Source organism: Salmo salar, chromosome 12 (genome assembly GCF_965601325.2).
Source record: "Salmo salar chromosome 12, fSalSal1, whole genome shotgun sequence".
Lineage (NCBI taxonomy): Eukaryota > Metazoa > Chordata > Actinopteri > Salmoniformes > Salmonidae > Salmo > Salmo salar.
Window position 1 is genome coordinate 80,202,933 of NC_138302.1, and position 12,395 is coordinate 80,215,327.

Consider the following 12,395-nt stretch of genomic DNA (forward strand, 5'->3'; position numbering starts at 1 on the left):
GTGTACTTAACCAAACAGGGGAAGATAACCTTCGATCTGTTTCACTAGATCCAACAGACACCTGCCTGCCCTGCAGCCTCTCTGTTCCACAAACACAGCGTCTTTTTAAATCTACGAGGTGTTCGGTTCGCCGCACTGTCTCCTGTCGATACTCCCATTCGTCTTCTGCCCGTCTCCCTATTTGACGTGTTGAATTAGCTCATGGCTGGGTAGCCTATTTGTTTAAATGACTTGTTTTATGTGTTGGTGAGGGCAGCGTGGTGTGCCAGGCCTACTCAACGCTGCCCTTTCTCCAGTCTGTTCCTCAGTGGTTTTATTGGGCCTGGCCGTGTGGTGTTGTGTTATCATGCAGAGCCAGAGTAGTGACACGCTCTGGGGCCTTCTGACCCAGCCTGGTCCCTCTCTAGTCCTCCCTGGCCCGATCTGGCCCGACCCAGCCCCCTGGCCTCAAAGGCAGGCAGGCTTTACAGAGCTGAACACCGTGCTCTCTCTCTGCTGGGCCGTTATAAGAGGCCGGGGCTGGGGTCCGAGGGGCAGAGTAAGCACAGGAGGTATCCGCCTTTTATACGTGCTGGCGTGCCTCTCCCTGCATGTGCCGGGCAGATTTGTGGCAGGGCCCTCTGAACTCTGGGAATATTAATATGGCTGCGCTGCCTGGAGGGGACAGGGCTCATTGCAACAGTCTGAGAGGAAGGGAGGGAGGAAAATAACTACTCGTTCTTTCTCAATCTCGCTCTCTCATTCTCACTTTCTTGGGTTAAAGTACTCACCTACACAGCTGTTCAATGGTCTCCCGAGTGGCGCAGCGGTCTACGGCACTGCATCTCAGTGCTAGAGGCGTCACTACAGACCCTGGTTTGATTCCAGGCTGTATCACAACCAGCCGTGATTGGGAGTCCCATAGGGTGCCGCATTATTGGCCCGGTGTCGTTAGGCTGTCAATGTAAATACGAATTTGTTCTTAACTGACTTGCCTAGTTAAATAAAGGTTAAATAAAAAGTACGATGGCATCACGAGTTATGACTGTCTTATGAGCTATCTCCGTTGAGTCAGTCACCTGCTCTGCCACCCACATCAGTTAAAGGGATACTTCAGGATTTTGGCATCTACTTCCCCAGAGACAGATGAACTGGTGGATACTATTTTTATGTCTGTGTGTAGTTTGAAGGAAGTTGCTAACTATCGGCATCGCAATTGCTAACTAGCGTTAGCGCAATGACTGGAAGTCTATGGGTAACAGCTCATTACGCTAATGCTGGTTAGCATTGGCTCGCTAAGCTACCTCTAACTTCCTTCAAACTGGACCCCGAGACATACAAATGGTATCCGCGAGTTCATCTGACTCTGTAGAAGTAGATAAAGGGCCTCTTTGCCAAAATCCCGAAGTATCATTTTAACTCCACCCCGTCTCAATCATTGGATTTACCTTATCATCCCACGTCTGCCCCTGTATCAGTGTTAGTTGGATACACCCACACACACAAACACTCCCTCTCTCCCAGGAGTGTGTCAGGAGTGTGTGAACAGTCTTCCTCACCCTCAGCCCTCCCAGCATAAATGGCTTATCAATATAAATCTGACCATATGCGGCTTTCAGGCACTCCATCATTGCCAGATGGATTGACACACACAGACACACTGCCAGAGGTGTAAAACTTGTGCATAAATCAGTGGTGGATCAGGGGTTCTCAGAAGCCATCTCTCTAGCTGCAGTCTGGAAAGGTTGAATTCATCTCAACCTTAATAGAAGACAGGTGTCTGTTATAGTGATCCTCTCCACTGAAACCAATGCTCTCTTCTTGCCATGAAGCTCACAGCACAGCTTGGATAAGTACATTATGTTCCTTATAACAAATATGTCTGCCAAGCTGAGAGACAAACAAAGATGGAGAGAGAAAAGCTCTATCCAGAAGTAGCCTATAAAGAGCTCTATCCAGAAGTAGCCTATAAAGAGCTCTATCCAGAAGTAGCCTATAAAGAGCTCTATCCAGAAGTAGCCTTTAAAGAGCTCTATCCAGAAGTAGCCTATAAAGAGCTCTATCCAGAAGTAGCCTTTAAAGAGCTCTATCCAGAAGTAGCCTTTAAAGAGCTCTATCCAGAAGTAGCCTTTAAAGAGCTCTATCCAGAAGTAGCCTTTAAAGAGCTCTATCCAGAAGTAGCCTATAAAGAGCTCTATCCAGAAGTAGCCTATAAAGAGCTTTATCCAGAAGTAGCCTATAAAGAGCTCTATCCAGAAGTAGCCTTTAAAGAGCTCTATCCAGAAGTAGCCTATAAAGAGCTCTATCCAGAAGTAGCCTATAAAGAGCTCTGTTGGAGTGAAGTGAACATGACATCCAGAGAAGCAGCAGCAGTGTGAGCACTGGAGGAGGGACTGGAGGAGGGACTAGAGGAGGGTTAGGCTGATGTATGTCTGTCCAGACCCAGACTGATACACTATTAAATTAGGATGAGTTTGTCTTGGTAGTACAGTCCAATTGAGCTTCAGAGACATTAATAAATGCTGCTGCTGTTGGTAGGATCAACGGGGGTAACATTTTGTGTTTGTGTGTGCGTGTGTCCGTGACATTGATTTCCTCTCCCTGTAACTTCCTGTGTGAACTGATAGATAGTTTCCAGTGGCAGCCCTCTGTCTCAGTGCCAGACTATTTTGATCCCCATCTCTCCTTATTTCATCCCTCCATCCCTGTGCTCCAGACCACAGCCCTCTCATTTATTAATCATCACCACTGATCTCAGAGGGTGTGTGTGTGTGTGTGTGTGTGTGTGTGTGTGTGTGTGTGTGTGTGTGTGTGTGTGTGTGTGTGTGTGTGTGTGTGTGTGTGTGTGTGTGTGTGTGTGTGTGTGTGTGTGTGAGAAATATGAGGGGTAGAAGAAGAAGGAATTAGAGGGGGAGAGAAATGGAAGGAGAGAGAACCAGGCCCTGGCTTTAAGTATACACTTTCTCCACATCCATCTCACTAGCTTCATATCTGCATCTCTTCACCCCTCCATCTCACCACGGTCCAGATCCAAGAGATCCCGTCCGTGTGGACGACATGACGTCATGCAGCTTAGCTCAGGAGAGAGAGAGCACTAGCATGGCTCTGCTGTGAAATAAGGATACTCATGACATCATTCACTTTTCCAACATGTTATGTAATGGATTGCGGTATGAGAATCGTTGTGACCTTTGACCATGTAAAGCCATGGTGAAGTCACAACTCCAAAAGGAAATACTCATTTGGTCGTGTACCAAGTACCGTGTCTTATTGTCCTTATCAAGGTGTTTGATAGAGGCTTTTGGTTTGACATTTTATTTTCTTCATATTTAGTTGTTATAAATATGATGTATTGATTGATAATGACATGCTATATATGTTTATCACATTTCAGTTTTCTATTTTCAGATCCCATTCTCTCTGGTCCAGTTTCCACTGTGGGAGTATTTAAAGGTATGGATCCTCCTCTGTCTCTCTGTGCTGTAATGTGTCCCTGTAATGATGGTGCCGTAAAGTTGTAATAGGATGCTTATGTTCTGACACATTTACAGTGGAGTCGCCCTAGTTGGCCATATCTCCTCGGCAGTAGAGGTTGGGAAATTACAGCCTCGTTTAATGGGTCACCACGGCTACCATCAAATGGAGCTGCAATTAGTCATCATCTCCTAGCATGGTCAACTCTCTCTCTGTTCCCCTCTCTCTCTCTCTCTCTCTCTCTCTCTCTCTCTCTCTGTTCCCCTCTCTCTCTCTCTCTCTCTCTCTCTCTCTCTCTCTGTTCCTCTCTCTCTCTCTCTGTTCCTCTCTCTCTCTCTGTTCCTCTCTCTCTCTCTCTCCTTCTCCATTGTCTGGTCTTGGACACATAAAAGCAGTTTTTCTTTGAAAGCATTTGTGAGAGTGACATCATGTCTCCGGGGGCGCAGGCAGCAGAACATTCCATTAACGTTAGGTCCAAACGGGCAATGCAGCGTGGACCAACCAGGAGGGGACCACACAGCTGTGCGGGAGCGGGGGGACGGAACTGCACCCCCCCCCCCCACCCCCTGCTGCAGATGTGTCATTCACAAGCCCCTCTGTCACAATCTCAAAGGCCTTCACTCCAGGCTATCTGCACACAGCCATTAGGAAAAAGTTTAACTGGACAGGCCAGCTCTGGAATCTAGCCCCGCTCTCCCCTCCACTCTCTTGTCCCCTCTGCCCATCTACCCTTCTATCCTATCTCCTCTCTAACCTCTCCTCTCGCCTACCAGTCTGTATGAATTGTAGTCTCTCCTGGAGATCCCTGGCCTGAAAACCATAAAGCGTAGAGGGGACAATAGATTGAAACTCAAGCTTCACTTAAAAAAGTAAAACTAATAGCTAGCTAATGGTTAAATGTATTTTTTGGCTGTTTGGAGAGCCAGGAGACTGGTTAATGTGTGTTAATGTGTATGTCTGTGTGCGCCTGCCGTCTGTGTGTGGCATTATCACCCTGAGCTCCACATCTGCTCCGGGGTAGAAATGTGCTGCGTTACGCCTTTTTATTTCTGTTTCATACGGAGCCAGCAGCACAGCTGGCAGCAGACACCCAGAGCTCCTCATATGTCACCCAACCAGTACAGACCAACAGAGACCTTCCTCGTCCCATTAACATGCTATGGCATCAATCTATACTAACAAATGTAGCTACACGCAACTCAAACATCCATGCTAATATCTCACTGACATCAATGCATGATTTTATGTTAAACTTGCACACACACTTTACAAGTTAGGATTTAGCCCCCTATGTCAATCGAATTCACACATGAGCCAGAGCAATCAGCAAACCAACACTACGTACCTTTTAACCACCAGATCCACTAAAACATCCCCAACACACACTGTCTTCCTCCCATAGCCACCAAACCAACAGAGCTTCTTACAAACATGTCCATCACCACATAAGTCTACACCACACACACACACACACACACACACACACACACACACACACACACACACAGTAGAAGGAGGATGGGGTAGGTCTATTTTGACCAGGCAGATTTCCCTCTTATTAGTCATTCAGGAGGGAGAAGTGGAGAGGCTTCCCACCATGCAGGCCTTTGATGTGGAAACAAAGTCTCCCTTTCAATCTGCAACCTAATGGAATAAATATGACACATCCTCACCCTGCACTGTACCAGAGACAGCTCTCCCTGCTCTCCCAAATCTACATGTGTGTTTACATTTGAGTGCGTGTGCGTGTGTATACGTGTGCGTGCGTGCGTGTGTTAGAAAGAGAGTATGTATGCTAGACATGAAGTTAGCAGGAAGGTTTATAAACTCAGCAAAAAAAGAAACGTCCTCTCACTGTCAACTGCGTTTATTTTCAGGAAACTTAACATGTGTACATATTTGTATGAACATAACAAGATTCAACAACTGAGACATAAACTGAACAAGTTCCACACACGTGATTAACATAAATGGAGTAATGTGTCCCTGAACAACGTGGTGGTCAAAATCAAAAGTAACAGTCAGTATCTGGTGTGGCCACCAGCTGCATTAAGTACTGCAGTGCATCTCCTCCTCATGGACTCCACCAGATTTGCCAGTTCTTGCTGTGAGATGTTACCCCATTCTTCCACCAAGGCACCTTCAAGTTCCCGGACATTTCTGGGGGCAATGGCCCTAGCCCTCACCCTCCGATCCAACAGGTCCCAGACGTGCTCAATGGGATTGAGAACCGGGCTCTTCGCTGGCCATGGCAGAACACTGACATTCCTGTCTTGCAGGAAATCACGCACAGAACGAGCAGTATGGCTGGCGGCATTGTCATGCTGGAGGGTCATGTCAGGATGAGCCTGCAGGAAGGGTACCACATGAGGGAGGAGGATGTCTTCCCTGTAACGCACAGCGTTGAGATTGCTTGCAATGACAACAAGCTCAGTCTGATGATGCTGTGACACACCGCCCCAGACCATGATGGACCCGCCACCTCCAAATCGATCCTGCTTCATGTTACAGGCCTCGGTGTAACGCTCATTCTTTCGACAATAAACGCGAATCCGACCATCATCCCTGGTGAGACAACTAACCGCGACTCGTCAGTGAAGAGCACTTTTGCCAGTCCTGTCTGATCCAGCGATGGTGGGTTTGTGCCCATAGGCAACGTTGTTGCCGGTGATGTCTGGTGAGGACCTGCCTTACAACAGGCCTACAAGCCCTCAGTCCAGTCTCTCTCAGCCTATTGCGGACAGTCTGAGCAGTGATGGAGGGATTGTGCGTTCCTGGTGTAACTCGGGAGTTGTTGTTGCCATCCTGTACCTGTCCCGCAGGTGTGATGTTCGGATGTACCGATCCTGTGCAGGTGTTGTTACACGTGGTCTGCCACTGCGAGGACGATCAGCTGTCCATCCTGTCTCCCTGCATCGCTGTCTTAGGCGTCTCACAGTACAGACATTGCAATTTATTGCCCTGGCCATATCTGCGGTCCTCATGCCTCCTTGCAGCATGCCTAAGGCACGTTCACGCAGATGAGCAGGGACCCTGGGCATCTTTGTTTTTGTGTTTTTCAGAGTCAGTAGAAAGGCCTCTCTAGTGTCCTAAGTTACATCCCTGGTGCATGTTCATTAATTACTTAAGCATGGGAAACAATGTTTAAACCCTTTACAATGAAGATCTGTGAAGTTATTTGGATTTTTACAAATTATCTTTGAAAGACAGGGTCCTGAAAAAGGGGAGTTTCTTTTTTTGCTGAGTTTATTTGTAATTATTCCATGCTGTTCCTCAATTGCCTGCCCCTTAAAGAAATCATCCCTGCTTCATCTATTCTATGACAACCAAACTGTTACAATGTGTTTTCAAGAAGCACCAGCAATTAGCAGTCAGCCTTGGGCCGAACCTGCAGCCCAACTACATCCAGAACTCTACATCCAGAATCCAAAGCAACCAAACAGCCTTCAGACCTGCCATGCTCACAACGTTGCGGAGAGAGGGAAAGGATGGCATGATGGGTGTTTTATAGCAGCAGCTAGGAAACCCTAAACAAGACAAGTATAGGTTGTGTAATTAGCCAGCGGTGAGGTATTGTGTAATTAGTTGGGGTCCAGTCCAACCTGTTTTATATGACGTTAGCCCAGATAGTGCCTTCTGTCACAATATTTCAACATCAACACAGAAATATGGAACACAGAGGCCTGAACTGATCCAACATCATAAGCTCCATGGTGAATATAACTCCATAAGCTCCATGGTGAATATAACTCCATAAGCTCCATGGTGAATATAACTCCATAAGCTCCATGGTGAATATAACTCCATAAGCTCCATGGTGAATATAACTCCATAAGCGCCATGGTGAATATAACTCCATAAGCTCCATGGTGAATATAACTCCATAAGCTCCATGGTGAATATAACTCCATAAGCTCCATGGTGAATATAACTCCATAAGCTCCATGGTGAATATAACTCCATAAGCTCCATGGTGAATATAACTACATAAGCTCCATGGTGAATATTGAACAAATGTTGGTTCTTCCACATTTGACAAGATAGTATAGACTGCAGACAGCTCTCTTCAGCTGGGTCCATTCTGTTCCCTCTTCACTTGGATGAGACCTAACCCCCATGAACATGTTCAAATAACAGAGCTTAGCTTCTCTTCTCTACTGACAGAGTGAGTCAATTAGTTCACATATGAGTACAGCATAACTTTATCAGCCAGGGCTCTTCTGCTGAGCAGAGGAGTTTTGGGGACCTTTACTGCACTTTTTTCTTGTCTTTCCCTTTCCCCTTCCCCCTCTCTTTCTGTCCCGTAATGTGCTTGGGAAAAGAGCGAATGACATCATTCTGGAGATGGCGAGGGGAACACAGAAATAGCCGTGCAGTTTGGTTCCCAGCCCCAGGCCGATTCCGATGAGGTTTGGGATGTGTTTTTAATGCGTCTGATAACTCGAATAACCACCCCCTCTTCTCCCTCTTTCTCGCTATCTCTCTTTCTCTCTCTCTCTCTCCTCTCAGACTCAGTGGTCATGGAGGCAAGGTCACACTCTCTACTCTTGGCAGGCTGCAGTGTGCGGAGCTTTTGCAGGTGCAGAGGATTATATGCTGCTTTGGGAAAGGCAGAGAGGGAGGGATGGAGAGGAGGTTGGATGGTAGAGGGCCAGGAATATAGAAAGTTTAACCAAGCCACATTCCTGAAGAATTCTACACCGGTTGCCTCAGTTGGCACAGTGTCTTTTACCTGCGTCACAGGCCTAGAAAGACAGGAGACCGTTGAAAAAAAGAGAAAGCACTTTTGATTGATCGAATGTTTTTGCTGTAGATAGAGGTAAAGTTATTGGTCGATTGACTCACTCTGTCAGTAAGTGCTGCACACATAGAGGGCCAGGTTTCAGTGTTGTGCCTCAGCACAGATGAGCATCAGGGGAATGGAAGAAAGGAGGAGAAGAGAGGGGAGTCCAGGAGGGGGGAGAAGGGCCCGCCCTCGGCACTGGGGCCCATGCAGCTGTCTGACATCCTGAGCAATGAGGCCTGAAGCGGTCTCAGGCAGAGAGAGAGAAACCGAGAGGGAGGAGGAACAAAATAGTGAGGAAGAGAGAGGTGGAGAGTGTAAGAGAGTACATGAGTAACAGAGAGTGAGAGATGGATACAGAGACAAAGAGAGAGAGAGACTAAGAGAGAAAGAGAGACAGTTGGGCCATAACTCTTTAGTCTGTATGACAGGCCAGACAAAAATCAGATTTGTAGGAGCTGAGGGCTGGGGCTGAGGACACTGCACCCTGAGGACCATAGACATGGCCACAAGCCACCCCACCTGGAGCAAACACACACTGGGGAGGAGAGGGGGGGTGGAAGGGCAGTTGGAGGGGGAGAGGAGAGAGAGGAAAGATGGGGGGGTGTAGTAGAGGGAGAGAAATTGAGAGGTGAGGAGTAGAGATGGAATAAGAGAGAAGGAGGTGGGGGGAGGAGAGAGAAAGCCAGGATGACAGGGGGAGACGGTGTAATCTCTGAGTCTGAGTTTAGTTGATTTCCCCACACAACAGAGGACCAAGAGGGATGCTCAGCTTTCACTCGACTTCCCCACATCATGCCTTATAAAGTATGTGTGATCCAGTCAGCATAGGAAATACTCACACTTCATATATTCCTCTACTTGTGTCGAAGGCTAAGAGACACATAATGACACTGTCTCTTATCTTCTATGAACCGCCTGTTGAATCCACAGTTTCATTGCCAGACCACTAAACTGGATTACTTAAATGACTGATTTTACTTCATTGACTGATTTTACTTAATTGACTGATTTTACTTAAATGACTGATTTTACTTCATTGACTGATTTTGTATTTAACCTTGCTTGTAATGTCGATCACATCATGTGATTTTACACCAGTTCTAGATCCCAAACCCAGCTTATTATATTTGCATGGATACCAAATGCTTTGAGGGACACCCAAGTATCGTAGAATCCAGTATGTTTTATCAACACAGAGTCTACAGTATACTTGGTGAGGGTTGGGAAAATGAAGTCAGAGAAGTCAGCCACATCAGAACAGTGCTTAAAACAATGGTAAAAGTCCCAAAGCATATAGAGATGGTTATTGGAAACCTCTTATAACATTTAAATGTATAACAGTTACATGGCCAAGCATCAGCTCCTCTCCCTCACTGCTCTTCAGTAGCCCCTGATGTCCCTGTTTACTGACAGCAGTTGCTATGTAACTGGACGATAGTCAGACAGACAGACACTGAGAGGGTGTAGGGGTTTTGGCACTCTCCTCCCCCTCCTCTCCTCTCAGTGGGGACACCCCTGGAACCTTCAGAGTGTGGGCCTCCAAACTTGGCCTGGGTTTAGATAGGGGGGGTAACCTTCCTGTAGCGCTGCATAAAGAAAAGCAGCAAGGGTGGGAGGGGGGGGGGTGAGACTGACAGACAGACAGTGTGGGAGGATAGTCTCTCTGTGTGTAGTGATTAGTGAGCCTGACTGACGGTGTGGGAGGATAGTCTCTCTGTGTGTAGTGTTTAGTGAGGCGTGGGCCTGACTGACGGTGTGGGAGGATAGTCTCTCTGTGTGTAGTGTTTAGTGAGGCGTGGGCCTGACTGACGGTGTGGGAGGATAGTCTCTCTGTGTGTAGTGTTTAGTGAGGCGTGGGCCTGACTGACGGTGTGGGAGGATAGTCTCTCTGTGTGTAGTGTTTAGTGAGGCGTGGGCCTGACTGACGGTGTGGGAGGATAGTCTCTCTGTGTGTAGTGTTTAGTGAGGCGTGGGCCTGACTGACGGTGTGGGAGGATAGTCTCTCTGTGTGTAGTGTTTAGTGAGCCTGACTGACGGTGTGGGAGGATAGTCTCTCTGTGTGTAGTGTTTAGTGAGGCGTGGGCCTGACTGACGGTGTGGGAGGATAGTCTCTCTGTGTGTAGTGTTTAGTGAGGCGTGGGCCTGACTGACGGTGTGGGAGGATAGTCTCTCTGTGTGTAGTGTTTAGTGAGGCGTGGGCCTGACTGACGGTGTGGGAGGATAGTCTCTCTGTGTGTAGTGTTTAGTGAGGCGTGGGTCTGACTGACGGTGTGGGAGGATAGTCTCTCTGTGTGTAGTGTTTAGTGAGGCGTGGGCCTGACTGACGGTGTGGGAGGATAGTCTCTCTGTGTGTAGTGTTTAGTGGGCCTGACTGACGGTGTGGGAGGATAGTCTCTCTGTGTGTAGTGTTTAGTGAGCCTGACTGACGGTGTGGGAGGATAGTCTCTCTGTGTGTAGTGTTTAGTGAGGCGTGGGCCTGACTGACGGTGTGGGAGGATAGTCTCTCTGTGTGTAGTGTTTAGTGAGGCGTGGGCCTGACTGACGGTGTGGGAGGATAGTCTCTCTGTGTGTAGTGTTTAGTGAGCCTGACTGACGGTGTGGGAGGATAGTCTCTCTGTGTGTAGTGTTTAGTGAGGCGTGGGCCTGACTGACGGTGTGGGAGGATAGTCTCTCTGTGTGTAGTGTTTAGTGAGGCGTGGGTCTGACTGACGGTGTGGGAGGATAGTCTCTCTGTGTGTAGTGTTTAGTGAGGCGTGGGCCTGACTGACGGTGTGGGAGGATAGTCTCTCTGTGTGTAGTGTTTAGTGAGCCTGACTGACGGTGTGGGAGGATAGTCTCTCTGTGTGTAGTGTTTAGTGAGGCGTGGGCCTGACTGACGGTGTGGGAGGATAGTCTCTCTGTGTGTAGTGTTTAGTGAGGCGTGGGCCTGACTGACGGTGTGGGAGGATAGTCTCTCTGTGTGTAGTGTTTAGTGAGGCGTGGGCCTGACTGACGGTGTGGGAGGATAGTCTCTCTGTGTGTAGTGTTTAGTGAGGCGTGGGCCTGACTGACGGTGTGGGAGGATAGTCTCTCTGTGTGTAGTGTTTAGTGAGGCGTGGGTCTGACTGACGGTGTGGGAGGATAGTCTCTCTGTGTGTAGTGTTTAGTGAGCCTGACTGACGGTGTGGGAGGATAGTCTCTCTGTGTGTAGTGTTTAGTGAGGCGTGGGCCTGACTGACGGTGTGGGAGGATAGTCTCTCTGTGTGTAGTGTTTAGTGAGCCTGACTGACGGTGTGGGAGGATAGTCTCTCTGTGTGTAGTGTTTAGTGAGCCTGACTGACGGTGTGGGAGGATAGTCTCTCTGTGTGTAGTGTTTAGTGAGGCGTGGGTCTGACTGACGGTGTGGGAGGATAGTCTCTCTGTGTGTAGTGTTTAGTGAGGCGTGGGCCTGACTGACGGTGTGGGAGGATAGTCTCTCTGTGTGTAGTGTTTAGTGAGGCGTGGGCCTGACTGACGGTGTGGGAGGATAGTCTCTCTGTGTGTAGTGTTTAGTGAGGCGTGGGTCTGACTGACGGTGTGGGAGGATAGTCTCTCTGTGTGTAGTGTTTAGTGAGGCGTGGGCCTGACTGACAGTGTAGGAGGATAGTCTCTCTGTGTGTAGTGTTTAGTGAGCCTGACTGACGGTGTGGGAGGATAGTCTCTCTGTGTGTAGTGTTTAGTGAGGCGTGGGCCTGACTGACGGTGTGGGAGGATAGTCTCTCTGTGTGTAGTGATTAGTGAGCCTGACTGACGGTGTGGGAGGATAGTCTCTCTGTGTGTAGTGTTTAGTGAGGCGTGGGTCTGACTGACGGTGTGGGAGGATAGTCTCTCTGTGTGTAGTGTTTAGTGAGCCTGACTGACGGTGTGGGAGGATAGTCTCTCTGTGTGTAGTGTTTAGTGAGGCGTGGGCCTGACTGACGGTGTGGGAGGATAGTCTCTCTGTGTGTAGTGTTTAGTGAGGCGTGGGCCTGACTGACGGTGTGGGAGGATAGTCTCTCTGTGTGTAGTGTTTAGTGAGCCTGACTGACGGTGTGGGAGGATAGTCTCTCTGTGTGTAGTGTTTAGTGAGGCGTGGGCCTGACTGACGGTGTGGGAGGATAGTCTCTCTGTGTGTAGTGTTTAGTGAGGCGTGGGCCTG

At 48.4% G+C, this 12,395-nt stretch overlaps 1 protein-coding gene across 2 annotated transcripts in view; it reads left to right on the forward strand.

Annotated features, from left to right (window-relative positions):
• slc25a26 (solute carrier family 25 member 26) overlaps nucleotides 1-12,395 on the forward strand; it is an 81,088-nt gene that overhangs the window by 49,262 nt on the left and 19,431 nt on the right. The window contains exons 6-7 of one of the 2 annotated variants that reach the window (XM_014133413.3): nucleotides 3,388-3,432; nucleotides 7,963-8,032. In XM_014133413.3, coding sequence (XP_013988888.1) covers nucleotides 3,388-3,432; nucleotides 7,963-8,032 — 115 coding nt within the window. The remainder of the gene's footprint in view (nucleotides 1-3,387; nucleotides 3,433-7,962; nucleotides 8,033-12,395) is intronic. The other variant, XM_014133414.3, reaches the window with a different exon arrangement.